At 39.1% G+C, this 22,950-nt stretch overlaps 1 protein-coding gene across 5 annotated transcripts in view; it reads left to right on the top strand.

The window, feature by feature from the left end:
* The window catches only part of MKLN1 (muskelin 1), a 387,994-nt gene that overhangs the window by 163,847 nt on the left and 201,197 nt on the right, over positions 1-22,950 (top strand). For 2 of the 5 annotated variants that reach the window (XM_043966411.1, XM_043966413.1), the window contains exon 5: positions 1,395-1,577. The exons of 1 other annotated variant lie outside the window; for it this stretch is intronic. Coding sequence is in view for 1 of the 4 variants with exons in the window: in XM_043966409.1 (XP_043822344.1) it covers positions 11,047-11,144 (98 nt within the window). In the remaining 3 variants the exon portion in view is untranslated. Of the gene's footprint in view, positions 1-1,394; positions 1,578-11,000; positions 11,145-22,950 lie in introns of those variants that run through there. 2 more of the 5 variants (XM_043966409.1, XM_043966414.1) reach the window with 2 other exon arrangements.

Genomic DNA, 22,950 nt, shown 5'->3' with positions numbered 1-22,950 from the left:
CCTTAGAGGTAATTTCATATAACCCTCTTTTTTTATAAGAAAGGAAAAGGATGGCCAAAGATGTCCCAGGTCAACTATGTAGCTATTACATAGAAGCACTGGATTATAGATGTAGAGTTAAAAAGGACCTTTGAGGTTGTCTAGTCCAATTCCCTTCATTTTACAGATGAGGAAACAGGCATCAATAGGTTGCCCAGGGTATTAGAGGTAAAAAATGGTAGATTTATTGTTCTTCATAGGTTGTTTTTCTATTGTGTCTGACTCTTCATAATCCCTTTTTGGGGTTTTCTTGGAAAGGATATTGGAGTGATTTGCCATTTCCTTCTCTAGCTCATTTTATAGATGAGGAAACTGAGGGAAACATAGTTAAGTGACTTGTCCAGGGTCATACAGCTAGTAAGTATCTGAGGCTGGATTTGAACTCAGGAAGATGAGTCTTCATTACCTCCAGGCCCTGCACTCTATTCACTGCAACACCTAGCTGGGAGAACTAGGATATAAATTCTGGCCTTATGACTTCTTTAAGTGCTTTAAGTTCCACATGCTTTTTATCATACCATACTATATCTAATATAACAAAATCAGGATTTGAACCTAGGACCTCTGACATCAAATCTGTATTCTTTCTTTTTTGCCATGTTCCCTCCCAGTTTCCTCAGTTGTTAAATAAATGGGTTGGACTAGATCATTACTAAGGTCCCATTACGTTCTAGCATTCTCTGATTGATTTTAACCAGAGAAAAATTTAATCAGGATAGCCTGTCACATAAAAAAAGTAAGGACATGGTTCTAAGAATGCTTAACTAGATTTGAAATAGTTGTCAAAATCTTTAGTAAACCACAGATTCCCTGATTGTTGACTTCTCTACCCTGGGCAATAAGCCAAGAATGTATATGCGATTGGGCTCGTTGGTTGTAGTTGGAAACAACCAGCTGTTCTTGCCACTTTTAGATGACCAAAACTACTTCTAGAAGCAGCCACCGTTTATTCACTCCCAATATGGTCCAGAATCCAATTCTCACTGCCTTTTCCTACCTAGACAAAGCAACTCCGGTGGGTTAAGAAGCAAGGAGGAACTTAGAGTGTTTTAGGGGTATGGAGAATTCTGCACTGTGAGTAAGGAGACCCAACGTCGAAAAATGGGTGATGACCTGGTTTTTCTAGAATACTGTAATTGGGGGCAGCTAGGTGGCACAGTGGTTAAAGCACCGGCCCTGGATTCAGGAGGACCTGAGTTCAAATACAGCCTCAGACACTTGACACTTACTAGCTGTATGACCCTGGGCAAGTCACTTAACCCTCACTGCCCCACCAAAAAAAAAAAAATAGAATACTGTCATCAATATTTCAAGGACCATTTGTGATCACTGTCTCCCTTTCTACATGTTCACAGCATATCCCGGAGTTTTGCCAGGAACCAAAGTCAACTTCACCGACCTATACTTTGCAGATTCCACTGTCTTTCCTATCCTGAAAACTAGGACATTTACATTCCTCCAGTCTTATGGCACCTCTTCTGCTCTGCAGTAGCTTTCAAATATCACTGACAATAACTCAGCAATCATTCCCCAGGCGTGTGAGTAATACTATGTCAAAAGACTTGGAAACTGTAGCACTCTGACCTTGCAGAAAATTAGCAGAGCATGCTTATCAGTTCTATGGGTACAGTGCCAAAATCTGTTCTGGGGATGTTTCCACTTTGAAAGATAAGAGAGCTTCTATTACCAGTGTGACCTTGGGGAGGTCACTTAACATCTTTAGGCCTTCCTTTTCTCCTATGGAAGATGTGGGATGGGGGTGGATTGGATAATGTTTAAGGTCTCTTCCAGCTCGGAAGCCTATCATTCTATAACCATAAGATACTAATTTCCAGCTCTGTTAATCACTAGGTTTGTGACTCTGGATAAATCATTTCTTCTCTATGGGCATCGATTTCCTTATAGTTAGAATCAGGGAGTTCAAACTAGATGACTTCTAAGGTTCCATCCAACCCCATGATATTATGACTTTAAGAAACTGTCAATCTTAGTGATATGCTAATTATATGTTTAACAACAGACTCTTTTAAAAAAATATGCTCTACACAATTTAAATTTAATCATCATCAACATTTTCTTAAGTCTAGACAATCAGTAAAACAATGAACCAATTCCTGATTTGTAGCCTTTGCCAGTTTATTCCACAGTGTAAACTCTCATGCTGAAAGTTTAACAATTGGCTTTCCCAAGCTGGTATTAACTAGCTTCATTGGACTTCAGTGCAATTATCAATTTTTGTTTTGTGAAGGAAGCTAATTGAACTGAGCTTTACTTCCCCTTGCCCAGTGTTCTAGGCATTTCTTCTCTTTTAGGTAAACATTATTTGTTTTACTCTGCTTTCTGTTTACACTGTGGGAGTGTCTGTGTAGATAGTTTTCTGGTTTTGCTTACTTTACTCTTATTTTACATGTCATAGGATTATAGAGCAAGAGTTGGAGGGGACCTCGGACCAGGCTCAAGCCCCTTATACAAATGAGGAAACTGAAGTTAAGTGAATTGTCTAAGGTCACAAAGGCAGTAAGCTTCAGAGTTAAGATAAAAAAAAAATCATAGCTAACATTTAAGGAATGCTTTAAGGCTTACAAAGCACCTGACTCAATATTATCTAATTTGAACTCAAGTCCTCTGACTCCAGAGCCTTTCCAGGTGCTTTTCACCATACATGGGTTTTCTGTTTGTTTTAGGAATTGTCATAAGTGTAATTTCTTACAGAACAATAATTTATGTTACATTCAAGTAGCCATTTAACAACTGATGAGAAAAAGGAAGGAAAGAAGCATTTATTAAGCACCCACCCTGTGCCAGGTTCTGTGCTAAATGCTTTACAAATATTATTGCATTTGATCCTCACAACAACTCTGGGAGGTTTATTGCTATTAGGATCTCCATTTGACAATTGAAGAAACTGAGTCAGATGGAGGTTAAGTGACTTGCCCAGGGTCACAGAGCTACTAAGTTGTCTGAGGCTAGATTTAAACTTGGGTCTTTTTTATTTCAGACCCAGAACTCTACCCATTTTGTTTTTAGTTCTTTGCTACTACAAAAGAATGAGTGAAAAGATACTTCTTAAGTACATGCTATGTGCCAGGAACTATCCTAGGCACTAAGGATTCAAAGACAAAGGAGGGACAATTCTATGCTCAAGGTTCTTATATTCTAATGTGGGAGATATCAAATATAGGCAAGTAGTGGCTCCAGAGGGTATGGTCTGGACAGTCACAAAGATGGTAAGGGAGACAATTGATAGTGTCTTTTCCAGAAGCAAAGATAATGTTGATTTAGATACAGCTAGGTGGCTTAGGGAACAGTATTAGACTTGGAATCAGAAAGATCTGAGTTCAAATCTTGTCTCAGATGCTTACTAGCTGTGTGACCCTGGTCAAGTTACTTAACCTGTAGCCTGCATTGGTTTCCTCATCTGTGAAATGGAAATAATAATAGCATCTATCTCCCAGGGTTGTTGTGAAGACTTAATATTTGTAAAGTGCTTTGTAGACCTTATAGCAATAAATAAATGTTAGCTTTTGATGTTTATTTTCAGAGCAAAAGAAAAATTGGGTGGTGGTGGTAGTGGAACCCCCATGCTCATGGAAGGAAAATGATTGGCATACTTGGTATAGCGGACTGTCTTCAATCAAGACAGGAAGGCCCCCCCAAAAAGACAGGAAGGTGGGCATTCCAAAGCTGAGTAGTTTATCCCTGGGATAAGGAGATGTGAAAGGAAAATGGCCCAGGTAACACATCGCAGGAAAACCGGGGGCAAGATGGACAGATGTTGTCTTGATTCTGGCTCATTTCGTCTATTCCATTGATCCATTTTTCTATTTTTTAAACTAATACCAAATAGTTTTGATTATTTATTTTTAATATAGTTTGAGTTCTGAAAGTGTTTCATTCCTACTTTTTAGCATTATTTCCCTGCATATTCTGGACCTCTTTCATATGAATTTTGTTGTTATTTTATCTAGGTCTATAAAGGAATTCTTTGGTAGTTGACTAATATGGCATTAAGTAGATAGATCAATTTAGGTAGCAGCATTATTTTTATTATAGAGCTGCAGACCAACTATGAGCAATGAATATCCCTTCAATTATTTTTCTTGTTTTCTGTCAAGACTGCTTTGTAATTATATTTATAGTAATCTTTAGTATGTCCTTTTAGATTAATTCACAGAAATTTTATGCATTCTGTAGTTATTTTAAAATGAGAATTTTATTTCTGTTATTTCCTCTTGGGTTTTGTTTTTGGTATATAGAAATGCTGATGATTTTGTGGGATTTAAAAAAAATTATTATCTTGCTACTTACTCGAAACTATTAATTGTCTCAGTATATTTACTCATTCTTTGGGACTGTTTTTTTCCAATAGAAAGGCAGATCAGTGTTGACAAATTTCTAGAAAGGGAAGATATTATTACAAAGAGCCAACATAGCTTTATCAACAATAGGTCATGCCTGACTAAACTAATTTCCATTTTTTACATGATTACTAAACTAGTAAATGAGAGAAATGGTGTGGATATATTTAATTAGATTTTACTGAAGCTTTTGATAAAGTATCTTATACTTATTGAAAATGATGGGATTAAATATTAAAGAATAAGTCTATTGCATTTTGTCTTAATTAAAGTAATTCATATTTTTTACAGATAATCATCCACTTCCTTTAAAATTTCAATTTGCCAGAATATGATTATGAATAGTAAATTCTGATGATAATTTTTATTTCTTCTATTTGTTGTAAATTCATCTTAATTTTTTTAGTAATTTTATTTTCTTTCCTCTCATTTATCTGATTAATCAAAGGTTCATCAACTGTGTTACTCTTTTTAATTATTTTTTTTTCTTTTGGCAAGGCAATGGGGGTTAAGTGACTTGCCCAAGGTCACACAGCTAGTAAGTGTCAAGTGTCTGAGGCCGGATTTGAACTCAGGTACTCCTGAATCCAGGGCCGGTGCTCTATCCACTGTGCCACCTGGCTGCCCCTGTGTTACTCTTTTTGAAGAACTAAAATTTAATTTTATCATTTCTATAGTGTTTTAAAAAATTGCTATTTGTTAACATTTTTGAGGTTTCCTCCTTTGAACTTTTACCAGCCTTGAAAATTTGTTTCACTAATTTTAAAAATTGCAAGTCTAGGTCATTAATTCTTTATCTTATTTTAGCTTTTTAAATGTAGGGTTTTTTCCCTCTGAGTAATGTTTTAGCTGTATCACTCAAAATAAAAAAGGGATGATCATTATCGTTCTTTTTAACATAAGTGCTAATTGCTTCTTTGGTTTATTCTCTGATCTGATCATTATATAGGATGTCATTATTGAGTTATTATTTTGGTCTTATCTTTTGCTTCTATTCCCTGTGTGAATTATTATTTTTATTGTTTTATGTCATGTTAATCCTATATTTACTACTTTGACCTTTTTACACTTGTTTACTTTCTCCATGCTGTCACATGGCCTATTTTTTTGTAAATGTACCATCAAGTGCTGAATAATATGCATAGTCTTTAATATTTCCATTTAGAAGAATTCACATCTTCCAAATCTAACATTTCTGTCATTCTGTTTAGTTTATATCTTCTTTTTCTTTTATCTTTGTTAGATTTATTCAGCTCTAAGAGAAGAAATTAAAGTGTCCTATAGTTATTATTACTATCTATATCTTTTTGTAATTCAGTTAACTTTCCTTTATGAATTTAGATGTCCTGCCATTTAGTGCATTGCTCAATTTTGATAATATTTTATTTTGAAGGGTACCTCTAGGTATAATATGGTTTTTCCTATGTATTTATCTTAACATTGTGAATTTTTATTTTTGCTTTGTATAAGAGTATTACTGCAACCTCTGCATTTTTGAAATCATTTAAATATTAAATGCTGTTTAAGCTTCATTTTAATTATTTTTAGATTATGTTTCTGTATGCAAAAAAGTGGTAGCTTTTATTTTTCCTATATATTCTGTTATCTTCTTTTTTGGATTGTTTAATCATTTGCATTTAAAGTGATCATTGTTAGGTTTTCATTTTTCATATGTTTCTTTTGTACTGATTTTTGTCTCTTTCTCTTTAAGTCAGCTCTTTGTACCTTTGATTAGTTTTTTGATCCTAGTCTATTCCTATAGGTCCTTCATCTTCATTCAAATTACTTGAGTTTACTTAAGATGTTCATTTCTCTTTTAAAAAACATTTTCTTTTCTTTTTTTTTTTTTTGCAGGGAAATGACAGTCACACAGCTAGTAAGTGTGAAGTGTCTGAGGCCGGATTTGAACTCAGGTTCCCATGAATCCAGGGCCGGTGCTCTATCCACTGTGCCACCTAGCTGCCCCTTAAAAAACATTTTCAAATATTTCTTTAACCCCTCATTTGGCCCTTCTCTTTCTCAACTACGATAAGTATATGATTCATAACTTTCCTTTTTCCTTCCAATTTCTTAGATTAAGTAACATTCTGTTTTTGTACCCTATTCCAAAAAATTTTTATTTGCTTTTTTTCTCTCTTCCTTATTTCAATACTTTATTGTGCATTCTGTTCTCCCATTCATTGGCTATACCTTCTAGAACTTCTAGAGTCCCAAATTTGACCTTCTTCTATCCTATTTCTGGAATTGTCTTTATATATCTTACCATATCTTCCTCACCACCCATTCTTGTATATAAGCATATATGTATGTACATGCATATATACATATATTCATATGTACACATGTATGCATGCACATACACATGTATGAATATATGCATGTATGTATTAATTTACCTTATTTTTTGTTTTGTTTTTGGTGGTGCCTTCTACTGTGTCTCAGTCCTAGAGATGACAATTAATGAAGCATATACTGATGAGATTCACTTTATAACCCAAAGTACAGGGCTTAATCCTGTCTCTGTCCCTTATCATGATCATTCACTACATCTCAGACCAGATGATTTTATCTCCAGATCTCCTTATTCTTTACCAACTTGAATGCTGATAGCAGTTTATAATGTCTTCAAAGTTGTCCATTCTGCCATTTTTTCCCCTGAAATTCTGTATTGAGAGCTCCAATTTCCAATTGAATTATTCTCCTAATATAACTTGCATCCCTTCTACCATTCCAGTCTTCTTATACCTTACTTTCCACCAGTACTCTGCTTTTTATTGACACTGGTCTTGCTGTTCCTCAAACACGATTCTTCATATCCCTCCTGCCTAGGAGGCTCTTTCTTCTTATTGCTACTTACTAGCTTCCTTCAAGTCCCAGCTAAAATTTCACCTTCTACAAACCTTTCCCAATCCCCCTTAATATTAGTGCCTTTCCTCTAGTGATCACCTGCAATTTATGATTGAATGCATCTTGTTTGTGCATAGTTGTTTGTCTATGTTCTCTCCTACTTGACTGTGAGCTCCTTAAGAACAGGGACTGTCTTCAGCATTTCTTTGTATCCCCAGTGCTTGACATAGTGACTGGTGCATAGTAGGCACTTAACAAATGCTTCTTAACTAATATCTTTTCTTTAAATTTTATTTCTCTTACCAACTATTTTGGAATGAATTTTCTGTTGTTGCAGGATCTCTGGGAGTTCGTAGGATTTTTTTCCCCCAATTAGGGGATTTTTCATTCATTCCCTTTCCGAGCATAATACTAGTTCAATATATTATGGCCTCTCTTTTTAGTTGTTGTTGTTTATATGCATTTTTCTTTCTCTTACTGTTGCTTTATCTGCTTAGTAACTAAGTGTGTATCTAGCCTTTTCCTTTTCTTTTAACTTTTTGTCTTTCAGCCTTTTAAAAAAATTTGTATTTTTAGTAACTTGTCTCTGGCTTCCCTCCTCATTCTTGTCCTTTTGCCCTTCCATTGCTATGGCACAGAATGTCCTCATCCTCTTCTGTTTGGGGAATGTGGGGGATTTGCTCCCTGCCCAAAGTAAACTTTCTTAACTCATTTAAGAAAATAGTTCACAATCTTCCTTCCCCCATGGACTCACATTCTTTCATGTAGCCTGGCAGAATTGATTTCTTCTGACTCTTGTGATGGGGTGGGGAGGTGTTTCAGATCGAGCCACCCATTTTTCAGGGACTGGGAGGGGGCCTCCCCAGATGAACCCTAAGACACAAGGTTGTGAGGTTGATTGTACTGGAACTGGCTAATGGCAGCTTTATGTTTTTTAATTATCTCATGGAATTTCATGAGGCTTTTTCTTTTTTAAATTTTTTTGTGGGACAGTGGGGGTTAAGTGACTTGCCCAAGGTCACACAGCTGGTAAGTGTCAAGTGTCTGAGGCCAGATTTGAACTCAGGTACTCCTGAATCCTGGGCCGTGCTTTATCCACTGCGCCACCTAGCCGCCCCCATGAGGCTTTTTCTTTAGTGTTTGTTGTCATCTTGTGAATTCAACTGGAGTTACTATATATTGGCACATATATTTTTTGAGTTTTTGTAGGTTAAAGTTGTATAGGGAAAGCAAACTACTCATTTATCTCTTTGATTGAAGAGTTACCCAAGGTTACCCACTATTTACCCTCTATCTGTGGTACTAAACTTTTTTGTATCATGCTCTACTCTTCTCCTTCAGCTGTTCTCTCAGGATCGCTGGGCTGAGATGGAGGACAGTTCATCATTACAGGTTAGATATCAACTCACTGCTTCAATGTACAATTAATAACATTTTCACTGGAAAAACTTCTGGAGTAGATTGCATATTATGTCACAATACACAAATGAATCATGGACATATTTAAATATGAAATAAATTTGTGCCTCTTCTAACCATTATCTTGAAGCATGGAACTATTTTAGTGGAGACTAGGTTTCTTAATGCTTTCGATTTTTTACTCCAGGAAGTGGGGACATGGTGAGAAAATCTTAAGAAATATAGGTAGTATAGAAGTGAGCAGACATGGGGTAACAAAAACAATGCTGAAGGGGGTATCAGGGGACCCACGTTCTATACTGCCTCTGCCATAGGCTAGTTATATAACCCCACTAGATGTTAGGCTGAAATCCTTTCTACTCTAAGGAATCATCCCTCCCGTAGCATTTCCCTGTCTATAAAATAAAAGGTTATATGATCTTTTGGAGCTAGATTTATAGATAGAAGGAATTTTAGAGATCATCTAGTTCATCCTTCTCACATATAGATGAGAAAACCAATATCCAAAAGTTAAGTGACTTATCCAAGGTCACATGGATAACAATAAGAAGAGATGTGATTTGAACCCAGGGCCTCTGACTCCAATCACATACAGCACTCTTTCCATCTTACTCTGTTAGGTCTCTTCCAGCTCCACAATTACATGATTCTACGGGGGTGGGGGAGAAAGCAGATTGATTCTAAGTCATTCATTAGGAAACAATGGATAAATAATTATCTGTGCCTCAGTTTCCTCCTCTTTAAAATCCAAATGATAATAGTGATGGCTTTTTGGAGGCAAAGACAGGCTGGACAATCAAAGAACAACAAGTTTTTATTTTGAAACCAGTTCTCTATCTTGCAGAGGATGGAAGTTCAGAGATCATTCTTGACCCTTCCTACTGATCAGTAAGAAAGCTTCAGCCTCCTAGATTTTTCTTTTTCTTTTCTTTTTTTTTTTTTTTTGCGGGGCAATGGGGGTTAAGTGACTTGCCCAGGGTCACACAGCTAGTAAGTGTTAAGTGTCTGAGGCTGGATTTGAACTCAGGTACTCCTGAATCCAGGGCCAACGCTTTAACCACTGCGCCATCTAGCTGCCCCTCTCCTAGATTTTTCTAACCTGGGCTGGCTACTTGACCCCTCCTTAGACGGTCGGGTTCACCCTATTTATGCCAGACTTGGTTTTGGACACTCCACTGACTTTTAGCCTTCCTGCTGGCAGCACAGAACTGCAAAACTCAGGCCACCTCGATTTCCCAGCCTCAGCCTCCACCTGTAGAAGGGATTACAGGCTGGGCTGGGGAGTGTTTTAGCAACTCCATTGGAAATTAACATCTGGCCAAGAGATCTTTACAGTTTAAGGGGTATTCTTTAGATGAATAGAAAGAAAGCATATGCTTCAACCAGAGTTGCATGGGTACTCAAGGGCCCTGGCCTCTGTGAAGAGGGATTGGATTTATTTTTCTAAGCTGAGTGATCCCCGGAGGGAGGGATTATGTCTTTTAGGCTAAATTTCTATCTAAAGTCCTATCTATCTGGCTAAATTTCAATCTAAAATTCTATTTCTATAAGTCTAAATTTCTATTGTGGTTAAGGTAGCCAGACACCTTTGCCAGATGGAATGCTAAAGGGGACAAGTATTATCATGACTCCATAAGGGTTTTCTTGGCGGTCCTGTAAAGGTACTTACTAAAAAAGCAGAACAATCCTACAGTACAATTTAATTAAATTCAACCAGTGTTCGTTCAAATGCCCAACCTGTGCTTGCACGATGATGCAGAAATAGGATCCTTGGATGAACAAACAGGTGCTTCTCTATTCCACCGGAACCCTGATTTCCTCGGGGTGGGACCCCCCTACCTCCGCTAGTTCCGGTGGTCTAGCCCTTCTCATCCAGGATTCTGTCCATGTCCCCTTCCTGTTCGTTTTCAATTTTAGGCCCGTGGGCAGAAATTTGAGGAGGGGGGAAGGGAAGGAGGACGGAAAAAAGGTGACAATAATGCGGGCATGCCATCCTTTTTTCCTCTGGTATAATATCTCAGGCACCAGTCACAATTCCTCTGCACCTGTGCCCTCTGCCTTCCATCAGTCCCCTCGCGGTCCCTAATATCTCTTTTCCCCAGTTATCAACTTAGTGAAACACAGGAATCTCGGTTCGAGATACCCTCGGGTAGAAGAGAGGATGGCGTCCCCCCCAGGGGCTCTGTGGCTCCAGGTGCACTCGAGGGAGAGCGTCCGGAAGGCGTGCGGATGCAGAGCAGACGCAGGCACCTAGCCACGGGAGCGCGCCCGCCGCCCGGCTTGGTGGCGATCCCTTTAAGAGCAGGCCCCGCCCCTGCCCTCTCGGCCTCTCGGCGCTGCCAGTGTCGGCTGCGGCGGCGGCGGCGGGTTGGGAGCTGACAAGATGGCGGCTGGCGGAGCTGGCGCTGCGGCGCCTGAGAGCCGGCTGCTGCCTTACGCGCTGCACAAGTGGAGCTCCTTCTCCTCCACCTACCTCCCCGAGTGAGTGCGGGGCCCGTCCGGCGGGCCGCACCCTGACCCTGGGGGCGGCGGGACGGGGGGGGGCGCGGGGGGAGAGACGGGCGGCGAAGGGAGGCCCGGGCCTGCTGCTGCTGCTACCTCGGCTGCTGCTGCTGCTCGGAGGTGGGAGGGGGAGGCGCGGCCTTCTCAGCCCCTCGGCCTGACCCGGCCCGGCTCGGCCCGGCTCATTTTATCTAGCCTGGGCGCAGGCGTTAGGGCTGCCGCCGCCGCGCTCGGGCCGGGCTCGGGCAAGCTTGGCGGGGGCCACGGCGTGCGGCCCGAGAGGCGCCGGGATTGGCGCGGGCAGAAGAGGACCCCCTTGGGGCCGGAGCATCGGAGCCTCGGCCCCCCTCCCCCAGTGGGGGGCGCGTAGTCCGGAAGAAGAGCGTGGCGAGGGTCCGAAGTTGGAGCATCGGGAGGGGGGAAGACTAGGGGCAGGAGAACGGAACGAGTTCAAGTTCTCCGAGATGCTGGAGGGGGAGGAGCCAGGACTAGGGGAGCTGCAGACTGTTCCCGATTTGAGGTGCAGTTATAGACAGGACGGTGTAATCAGTCAACACTTAGTGAGCGCTTGTGCCGGAGTGTTGAGCATCCCCCTGGGCCGATAGTATAAAAGGGGGCTTTGCCTCTGACCCATTCCCCAGAACAGTCATATCGAGGCTGGATGTTCTTATTCATCTCTGCAAGATATCTCGAGGAACCGGGGAGAGTCATGATTATTCATTCCCCAGATACAGGTGAAGAAATTGATTCAATTAGGTTTGGACTTGTGAAGGCTCAGGGGGAAAAAAAAAAAACCCAACAAAAGTTGAAGAAAGTTTTTCCCTTCTCTCAGGCAGGTTCCCCCCCCCCCCCAAAAAAAAAAAGTTTTTGTTTTAAGACATATTTTTCCCCCGGAGTTTTCCTATGGGTCTTCAGTGTGCCAAACATGATTGTTTTATAAGCAAACCCAAGTTATTGTGTAATTTAAAGAGTGAAATCAAAAGAGATTTGTGTTCAGTGGGCAATCACTAAGCCTTTACTATCTGTAAAATGGGAATAATATCCATATTTTACCTTACCTCTCTGGGCTTTTGTGTAGATCAAACTAATGTATATATGTAAGCTATTGTTATGCTCTTAATTTGACTTGGGGCTTTAAACAAGTATGATATGTAGGATATATGGATAATATATTTTTTAAATGTCCTGTGCAATTTGCCTCTTACCCAACCCCATAGTTTCATAATGTTTAGAAATTTTACAGCTCTAGGGTGGTCACTAAAAGTGCATTGTGAAGCTGTGACCAGAACAGCTCGGTTCTTTTGACTCTCAGTCCATGCTCTGTCCATCAGACCACAGTTTGGCTGGATATCTTTTGCCTGTCACAGGATCCAACTCAATGAATGGTGCCAAATGACCTATGGTCAGATTAGACTTTTGGATTATTTTGACAGCTGCCCCCAAAAACCTCGTTCTCATCCTGACTTTGCTGTTTCTGCCAGTGGTGCCACCATTCATCTACTCTTTTATGTTGAAGACTTCACTTGTTACCTTTGACTTTTCTTTCTTTTATATCTCTTAAATCCAAGATTTCTATCGATTCCCCCTCTGAAACGTTCCCTCAAGGAGGTTGAGTGTTATGTCAGTGGCCACGCTGGTAGTGAGTCATTGAGGCAGGTTATCTTGGGAAGTATCTGTTGGCTTTCTCTCTTCTCATGTAACCAATACCAGAGTTTGGCCCTCATCACCTCCACCCCTGGGCTCTTAGAGTAGAATTTTATTTGATCTCTCCTACACCAATCTTGACTCTTTTAATCCATTCTTTTGTAGCTGCCTAGTAATCTTTGTTTTTTTTTTTAAATTGGGCAGTGATGGTTAAGTGACTTGTCCAAGGTCACACAGCTAGTAAGTGTCAAGTGTCTGAGGTCAGATTTGAATTCAGGTCCTCCTGATTCCAGGGCTGGTTCTTTATCTACTGTGCCACCTAGCTGCCCTCTTAGTAATCTTTGTAAAGTACTGGTCTGTCAGTCAATTGCTCAAGAATCTTTAGTGACTCCCTTTTGCCTTTAGGATAAAATACAAAACAAGATGACTCTAGCCTACCTTTTCAGGGCATGTATTTTCTATTTTTTACCTCTAATTGGAGAGGCAGGGCAGATGGAAAAGATAATTCACATTATTCAAATTAATCTGTGGTTGAGGCAGTGGCTAGAGCACTGCAGCTGGAATGAGGAAGATTCAAATTCAGACCAGCCTCGGACACCACTAGTTGTGTGACCCTGGATAACTCATTTAATCATTCTGTCTGCCTCAGTTTCCTCATATGTAAAATGGGGGTAATAATAGCCCCTAACTCCCAGGGTTGTTGTGAAGATCAAATGAGATCATATTTCTAAAATGTTTAACACAACATAGTAACTGGTACATAGTAGGTTCAATCCATTCATGCCTACTCATCTTGTGTTACTCTTTTACACATCCTAGCAGATATTTTCCACAGGGTCGTCTGCCCAGGGTGCTGGAGGGTGCCTTTTTGACCTCAGGAGGATGCCAGGAATTCTCTGCCCTTCTACCTGTTATTTCCCCTTCTGTGACCAGCCTGTCTTTTTTCGTTTATGGCATCCTCTCCTTATGATATCTTCTATTGAATCATTTTCTTTTTGGGGGGTTCTTTGTTGGTTATATTTTGCATCCTGCTTACACCTTCCACCTGCCTTTTCCTTTTTTTTTTTCTTTTCTTTTTTTTTAGTGAGGCAATTGGGGTTAAGTGACTTGCCCAGGGTCACACAGCTAGTAAGTGTTAAGTGTCTGAGGCCGGATTTGAACTCAGGTACTCCTGAATCCAGGTGCTTTATCCACTGTGACACCTAGCCGCCCCCCACCTGCCTTTTTCATTCCCTTCTTTGTGGTGCTCATCTTTAGTTCTTTGTTCTTAGCAGTGTTTGTTCCAGGTCTCACTTCCGTGCAACAACACTGGCAAAATGTTTTTATTAAAAGATGGGCCTTTATAGAGCACTGGCCCTGGAGTCAGGAGTACCCGAGTTCAAATCTGGCCTCAGACACTTAACACTTACTAGCTGTGTGACCCTGGGCAAGTCACTTAACCCCAATTGCCTCACTAAAAAAAAAAAAAAAAAGATGGGCCTTTGTCTTTATGGGAAACTTGAAATCAGTAAAAGTGCTATGCCATTTCCCCAAAGCAGTCCAATCCACTCTCCTTTCTAACTCTGGACCTAGCTCATTGTCCATTTATATTGTTTATCCCAAATAGACATACTGTTGGACAAATGCTAGAGAGTGTCCATTCAGATCTTTGTTGGAAATTGGAATAATAGATATTCTTCATTCGTTTGGTCTTATGTGGATGGATGGGCCACATTTCTTTGAATGACTGTTTAAAGATCTCTTCCAAGTGGCTTTGTAATGTTGTGGGGCTTGATTCAGTCAACACAGTGTCATCCTTAAGAAGGAGCATCGGAGAACCTTAGTATTCACAGTACGATTCACAGTACAAGGCAGTATGTTATAAATGTCAAATGCAGGGTATAGACAATGAACATTGTAGTGGTTCATAATAGGGAGAGTTATTTAGACATGCTTTTAACTTGACATTTTGATTATGGTGATATGAAAACTCAGGAAAAAATGAAAACAGTTACTGGGGCTCTTTCTGTATAATTTGGAATCTTGTTGGCAATTGAACTGTTTAAGTAATACAGGAAGTAATTCTAGTAAATATCTTTTTTCCCCCTAATGTGCTCTTATTCTGGTGATGTCTTCTTCATGACCCAGAACCTGAAATGGAAATTCTTGAAGCCCTGGGGTATATTCATACATAGGGAGCAGGACATAAATGATGAATGAACCTTCAAAGGAGACTTGAAAAGGATCAGTTTGACCAGTGGAACCACAGTAGGGCAAGATTATTTAGACTAGATGTATCAAATTTACTATCTGGCAGCATGTTTCCTACAAAACTTGAAGTGTGGCTAAAGAACTAGATTAAAATGTAATTGAGAAATATTTAACAAAAGAAAGTTACAACAAAACATAAATGACATTAATATGTGGTCTTCTAAGTCAAAATGTGGCCCACAGGCATCCTGGTATAGTGGCCACTATTTCTATTTGAGTTTGACACCACTGATCTAGACCCAGGGAAGCAAGGATATCTGGAAAAAGAGGATGGTTAATAATAACTAGATTTATATAGCACTTTTAAGGTTTGCAAAAGGCTTTAAACCCTGATAGGTGTTTTTTTATTCCCATTTTATAGTTGAGGAAGCAGAAGCTGATGTTAAGTGACTTGTTCAGGGTCACACAATTAGTAAATGTCTGAGCCCAGATTTAAACTGAAGTCTTACTCCTAGTCTAGCATTTGATCCACTGTGCTCCATCTGACAGGTCAGCAGTGTTAGATGATACAAAGAGATGGAGGATGATGAGGACTGAGAAAAGGCCTGAGATTTAGTAATAGAGACTGTTGCTGACCTTGGAGAGCACATTCATCAGAGTGGTAGATAAGGGAACCAGATTGCAGGGGGTTGAGTAGTGGGTAGGAAGTGAGAAAATGCAAGCAGTAAGTGTAGACTGCTTTTTCTAGAAGTTTGGCTGTTAAAAGGATGTAGGAGGATAGTTTGAAGGGGATAATATTAAGTTAAGTTGTTTTTTTTTTAAATGAATGGGGAGGTTTGCATGGGCTTTGAAGTCTAGAAAGGACCCCCCCCTCCCCCACCTCCCAACTATGCATGTGTTGAATAATCCTTAGGCCTTGATGGCCTGGCTCTAAGAGAGTTAATAGGCCTTAAGACCTTAGGTGTTTTGAGTCTAAAAGAGCTTTTAACTACTACCCTCCATTCTGCCCATACAGGGAGGTCTAAGCCAGAAGACAGCTTATATATAAAGTAGAAGCAGCAGAAAGATACATCCTTGCAGCAAAGACTGAGAGGCTGCAGTAGGGGTGGAATGGAAGCCACTGACAAGTCAGGATGCTGAGTTATCTCTTCTTTACAATTGTAGTGGCAGAGCCTGGGAAACAAGGGCTGGCTTGGAGAGCTCCTCTATCAGCATCTCAAGGCAACCCTCTCTCCATTCTTCCTGAGTATGTGAGCTGGGGAGCAAGGAACTGATGCCAGGCAAGGTGTTTCAGTAGCACCAATAGGCAGGCTTCCTTCCAGTGTCTTTAGAAGATGGGACTTTCCCCCTTCTTCTCCATTGGTGTGTGGAGGAAATTATTTTCCATTGGTTTATAAGGGTTTTAGTGATTTTTTTGGGGGGGGCCCGGGGGTGAGTTTTCCTATTGTGTTTCATTAGAATAGTTTTATTTGATTTTTTTGGTAATTTACTTGGCCTGGAAGTTGAGTCTGCACTGAATGAGGACTTGAGCTGAGAATGCATTTCTTGTCCCTGACTGTGAGCCCAGATGTGGTGTGGGAGACCCTCATGATATAAGTGAGGACAGGAAGTGTTCCTACTTAGTTGGTAGGAGTTGGTGTGGATTCCCTACAATTGGAAAATGACCAAGATTGTGTTGTGAATCATTGACTAATGATTAAGCTCTTTCATTTCTGGTCCATTCTTCTTTGGACAGTTCTGCAACTAGAATCTAAGGACAGAATCCATTGCTTTTTCTGTTTTACCTTTGGTTTGCTCAGTTTCACTTCCCCTTTCTCTCACTTGTGCCACTTGATACCAATGAGTTACATAAGTTCTATAGGCCTCAGTTTCTTCATCAGAAAAATGAGGTAGTTAAAAATTAGATGGTCTCTAAGATCTCTTCCAGTTCTAAATACATGATCTTGTGACCCTTCTTGTACAGAATGCTTATGTGCAGATTTTCTACATCCTCTCCTCTTTGGAAAATGATATATTCTACTGATGCTGTACACACACCAATAAATATATAAACTTATAAAGACAATTTAGGATGCTAGGCATGGAAAGGAATTACTAGGAGATTTAAAAGGTATTTATATTGTTTCTGTTAGTTATGCCATATAAGGTTAGATTAAGTATCTTAAGGTCTTTTGGCATCAGCTTTTTATTAAAAATTAATTGTATTGAAATTTTTTGTTTTTATATCACTTATACTTCTCAGTGTATTCATTCCCTCCTAGAAAATGAAAAGAGAAAAAAAAATTGGAAAAGTCTATTACTGTCTGGAGTATTCACACCCATAATTCTTTAGCTCTGCAAAGAAGGGAGGGAGGTGCATTCTTTTTGGGTCAAACTTGATCATTATAGTTTTATGGTGTTGGGTTTCAAATGTTTTGTTTTTGTGATGTTGGCATTCTTTCCACTTAACATTATCTTTATAGTCTTTGTATAGCAGGTAGATAGCATTTTAAGATTTATGAAGTGCTATTCCTGTAATTATCTAATTTGATCCTCACAACAACCCTGTGAAGTAGGTGCTCTTGTTATTTCCATTTTACAGATCAGGATACTGAGGCTGATGGAGTAGTTACTTGCCCAGGGTCACACAAAGTGTCTAAGATGAGATTTTTAAGACCCTACCTACTCTTTAACAGTGATTCTTTAGTGCTGCACTTTCTGGCAGATGTCTCACTGTCCCTCTTTATTTAGGAGTGAAAATTTTGTTGAACCTAAAAAAACCAAAACAATGCTTAGGTGATAATCTCCCCCCTCCTGCCCCCCCCCCCCAACAGAGGAAAACAGTTAAAAAAAAAACCATAACCAACCAACCAAAATAGTGATCTTGTATGAAAAAATATGCAACATTTTACCTTTCTGGTCTCCTGTCAAAGTGTTGCATTATTGCTTCTCTGGAACTGTTAGGTGTTATTAAGACTTGCAGCTTCCTTTTTAGTGACCCTTTTACCTGTTTTGTTTTAGCTCTGTATATTCTGCTTTGTTTACTTTTCATCTACTCATACTGATCTTAACATGTTTTTCCAAATTCCTCAGTTTTTTATTTCTTATTGTCAGTGATTTTTCTGTTGGCTAACTCCACAGCCTTCTGGTGGTCATTTCTGATATAACACTCTTCTCAAGCCCTTTAGGTGTCTATTTATAACAAAAAGGATTTACTTCCATCTAAAGAAACTAACACTTGCTCATGTGTGAAGGTTTCCTCAAATCTTTTCCTAGGTGCTTCCATAGATTTCAGGCCAGACCATACTTTTCTGCCCTTCTACTTTTGGTTTTTGTCAATCATATACCTGCAGGGGTCTTGAATTCCAGGCATATGTTTTAATTTCACTCAGAATTAGATATTCATCAGTGATTTTTGATCAGAAAAGTAATGTGACCAAATTTATATATAAAGAAGATTAATCTATCAGTGCTATGAAGGATGACATGGAAGATGAAAAGAGTAGATATGGGGAGATTTAAAATTTACCTATATCACACGATTACTGTGGGCAAAATGTTTTATAAACCTTAAAAGGAAATGTGAGTTATAATTCTAATCATGGTGCAGCATCTGCTGATATGGGGGGGGGGTCTTTATTAGGGAAATGGCTGTGGGTATAGAGAAGAAGGGAATAGTAGGGAAAGATTTGGAAGATATTATGAAGCTAGATGCACTAAGACTTGGTAAATTGAGTGGATATGATTAGGAAGCATTTATGAAAAAGCCACAGATTGAACCATGGGAGAGTGGGTTGATGAATGATGGTACCCTGAAAGCAGTAGTATAGTTAGAAACAAGAAGAATTGTAGGCTGTAGGGTCTGTATATGGGACTTGTTAAGTTTGAGGGCTCTTTTGACATTCTGATAAAGCTTATGGACCCCACTACAGAGTAATGTTTATAAATACATAGGATTACAAAGGAAACCAATTATATTGTATTTAAAAAAACAAGTTCACAGGCTGCTGTTAATTTGTTATTTAAAATTATTTTTCAACGAACCAAAATCTACCTCCTCTCTCCCACCTTTCAACCACCCATTGAAAAAGAAAGAAAACCAAAGACCTTTTAACAAATAAGTATAGTCAGGCAAAACAAATTCCTACATTGGCCATTTCATATACACACAGCCACATGCCCACATTTCATTCTTTTTTTTTTTTTTTAAGTGAGGCAATTGGGGTTAAGTGACTTGCCCAGGGTCACACAGCTAGTAAGTGTTAAGTGTCTGAGGCCGGATTTGAACTCAGGTACTCCTGACTCCAGGGCCAGTGCTCTATCCACTGCACCATCTAGCTGCCCCCCACATTTCTTTTTTTTTTTTGCGGGGCAATGGGGGTTAAGTGACTTGCCCAGGGTCACACAGCTAGTAAGTGTCAAGTGTCTGAGGCCGGATTTGAACTCAGGTACTCCTGAATCCAGGGCCGGTGCTTTATCCACTGCGCCACCTAGCCGCCCCCCCCCCCCATTTCATTCTACATTCAGAGTCCATTACACCCAGAGTCCAGGGTGGGTAGAATGTTTCATGTGAGTCTAATAAAATCATGGCTGGTCATTGGATTAATCAGGGGGAGTCTTTCAAAATTGTTTTTATAATATTGTTTTTGTAGAAATTGTCCTTTTGGTTCTGGTCACTTCACTTTGTAACAGTTTATACAAGACTTTCTAGGTCTGTTTGACATAATAGCTAACATTTACTGCTAATAATAGTTAACACTAACTATGTGCCAGGACTGTGCTAAGCTCTCTACAATTATTATTTCATTTCATCCTTACCACAACCTTGGGAAATAGGTGCTATTATTATTATTCCCATTTTACATATGAGGAAAATGAGGCAAACTTGTTAAGTGACTTGCCCAGAGTCACACAGTAAGTGAATAAGGCCACATTTGAACTCAAATCTTCTTGACCAGGTCCAATGCTCTATCCACTGTGCCACCCACAATAACAAATGGAACTAATAACGTTTTTTGGTTTTTTAAAGTTGAGAAAACATAAGTTCTACAATAGAATGTTCTCTTGAGTAGTGGACATTTATTAGAGAAATTTGCCGTGGAGATGTTTTTCCTAATTGTTTCCTTTCTATTTATAATCATATTGATTTTGTTTGTGAAAAAGCTTTTTCATATTAGATTATCAAAATTGTTCATTTATATTCTGTGATCACCTCTATCACTCGTTTGAGAATTCTTTCCCTCATTACAGTTGTTAAAGGTGGTATGTGTATCTTTCCCTTCTCCGGTCTCTTTATGATATGACCTCTTAGATTTGGTCTATTTTCTTTTGAAATTTATTGTTATATGGTGTGAGATACTGCTCTAAATATAATTTTTGCAGACTGTTTTCCAGTTTTCTCAGCAGTTTTTGTTGAATAGGGAATCCTTATTACTCCAGTAGTTCATGTGCTTTTGTTCCCTTGTACACCATGTTTTGTGGTCTTGTTTACCTAACTGTTCTACCAATCGGTTTTTCTATTTTTAAACTAATACCAGATAGTTTTATAGTTTTATCAGTACCTGAGGCAGCATGGCATAATGGATAGCCATAAGTTGCAGAGAATGTCAGGCTGCTTTGGTAGATAAAGTTTCTTCAACCAGGAGCTTCCCGTTGTAGTAATATTAAGTTTTAGAGGAGTGTAATAATATTAAGTTTTAGAGAATGTTTCAATTTTTGTTTTTATTATGTTTCATGTGTAACAACTAAGATTCTGAATTCCCTTAGACATGTTTTTGAGAACTCTCATTGTTTGATTTGATTATTGACAAAGCTATTTTAAAGTTGTGTTAAGCTCAATTTTGTGGAAAAATTTCCTGACTGATTACCAGCATCCAAACCCCTGAACAGACTTCCATTCCATGACTACACCCAAAAGACATCCCAAGAATCACCTGAGAAAAGACTTCCAAAGACTTAAATGGACATTTCCCTGTTTTTCTTTTCCATATTGTATACACTATTTATAATGTCCACTTACTAAAGGGGAGTGCCCCCTCTAGTTTTTCTGCTTGTGATGTCCACCTGCTAGTAAGGGAGTGCCTCCTTTAGCCTTTGTCAGTGCATTGCTCAATTTCTTTTTCTCTCTTTTCATTCCCTTTACTTAGTCATAAACATCTGTAATGTTATTGTTTCATGTGAGGAAACCATGTTTCTTCACTTGAAGCACAGGGGGGACTGTAACAATTCGAGCAATGCCACCTGCTGGAGAGTTACTGTAGGAAAGCTCTGCCATTAGGAGAAGGTGTCTGAGAGCAAGCCATGTGGCTTGGGAGGTCAGTTCCTTGGTGTCAGGAAGTGATATTTAATGTTTCTGGTTGAGACAAGAGGCTTCTGGGAGGAAGAAGGAAGCGTTGGGTCCTTTTTGTTCCTGACCTCACCATGGCAGGTAGGATGATGGGGTCTCTTAAAAATAGTTAGGTTTTTATCTTTCTCTCTGATCATTAGATGCTAATGCTCTTTAATAAATACTTAAAAGTCTAAACTCTTGCTAAAGCTTCTAATTTATTGGTGACCACTCATTAGATATTTTAGACAGTATAGCTAGATAGCAACTTTACACTGTACTAGTGAAATTATAGGTCCAATTGTTATTTCTATCCCTACCAGTTAGATCTGATGATTTCTGCTTTGTAAACTAGTTCCTGTTAGGCTCTGATCATTCTATCCTCTCCCCCAACAATTATTTCTAGTTCTACCCTTTGGTAGTTTAGTATGGCACTAAATCTGTGAATTGATTTAAGTAGTGTCGTTGTTATTTTATTGGTGTGGTCCAACTGTGATAAATTTCTCCAGTTATTTAAGTTTTTATTTTTGTGAAGAGAGTTTTGTAGTTGTATTCATGTAAATTCTGAGTGTGTTTTGGTTACTGGCCTCCTAGATATTTCATATATTCTGTAATAACTTTGAGTAGAATTTCTTTTCTATAGGATTTATTTTATATCCTACTACTTTACTGAAGTTATTGTTTCAATTAATTTTTGTAAAATCACTAGGTTTCTCTGAGTAAACCATTCTATCATCTGCAAATAGTGAAAATTTTCTTTCCTTTTTGCCTATTCATATTCTTTCACTTTGTTTTTCTTGTATTATTACTAGGGCTAGTGATTCTTGTTGATAGCTTCAGAAGAGATATCTGGGAATCCTTGTAAGTTAATAAGAAACCAATGGGAAGGGAGAAATGGGACAATTGTTGGAATAAGTTCTTGGAATAGAACAGGAATCAAGAGTACAGCTAGAAGTATTAACTTTAGAGAAGAAGTTTGCTTTTTCCTCTGCGACTATAGGGAAGGATAATAGGTGATGCTGCTGAAAACTTTGAAGAGTGGAGTATAGTTGAAGGAGCTCCCATGCAATGACTTCAGGTTTCTCTGTGAGGTAGACAGTTGGGTTATCTTTAATCTTTTAGGAAGGCCCATATTGGGGGGCCAGGGAATGTTTGAAGGTAGCATGAGAAGACTCAATTTCTAAGAGAATGCAGAAAATCAGTAGGCGTTATACCACTGAGAGAAGTGAGAAGGAACCAAAAAAAAGCACTTTATTGAAAATATAATTAAATTGGCTTCTTGTTTTTGTTTTTTCCCCATAGCACTACATCCTTTCTATCCAGCCTTGCTGGGCTTTTTTGGTGTGGCTACATTGACTCTATAATCATTTGCCTTTTATTACATAATTTCTTTGTGTTGCTAGAGAGCAGCATGGTACACCAGGAAGAACACTAAAGTTGGAGTCAGAGGATCTCTGTTTAAATCCTGGCTTTGCCACTGACTTCGTTATCTTAAGCAACTTACTTAACTTTCCTGGGCCTTGTTTTCTTCATCTGAAAAATGAAAAGTGTGCTCTACATGACTGCTGATCCTTTGATTCTATGAAATCTCTGCAAAACTATAGCATCTTCAGTCAGTCAGTTGACAAACATTTTTAAAGTGATTCC

The sequence above is a fragment of the Dromiciops gliroides genome, chromosome 5, assembly GCF_019393635.1.
Source record: "Dromiciops gliroides isolate mDroGli1 chromosome 5, mDroGli1.pri, whole genome shotgun sequence".
Lineage (NCBI taxonomy): Eukaryota > Metazoa > Chordata > Mammalia > Microbiotheria > Microbiotheriidae > Dromiciops > Dromiciops gliroides.
Note: the sequence above shows the minus strand (reverse complement) of the source record. Positions and strands in the feature narration are given on the sequence as shown.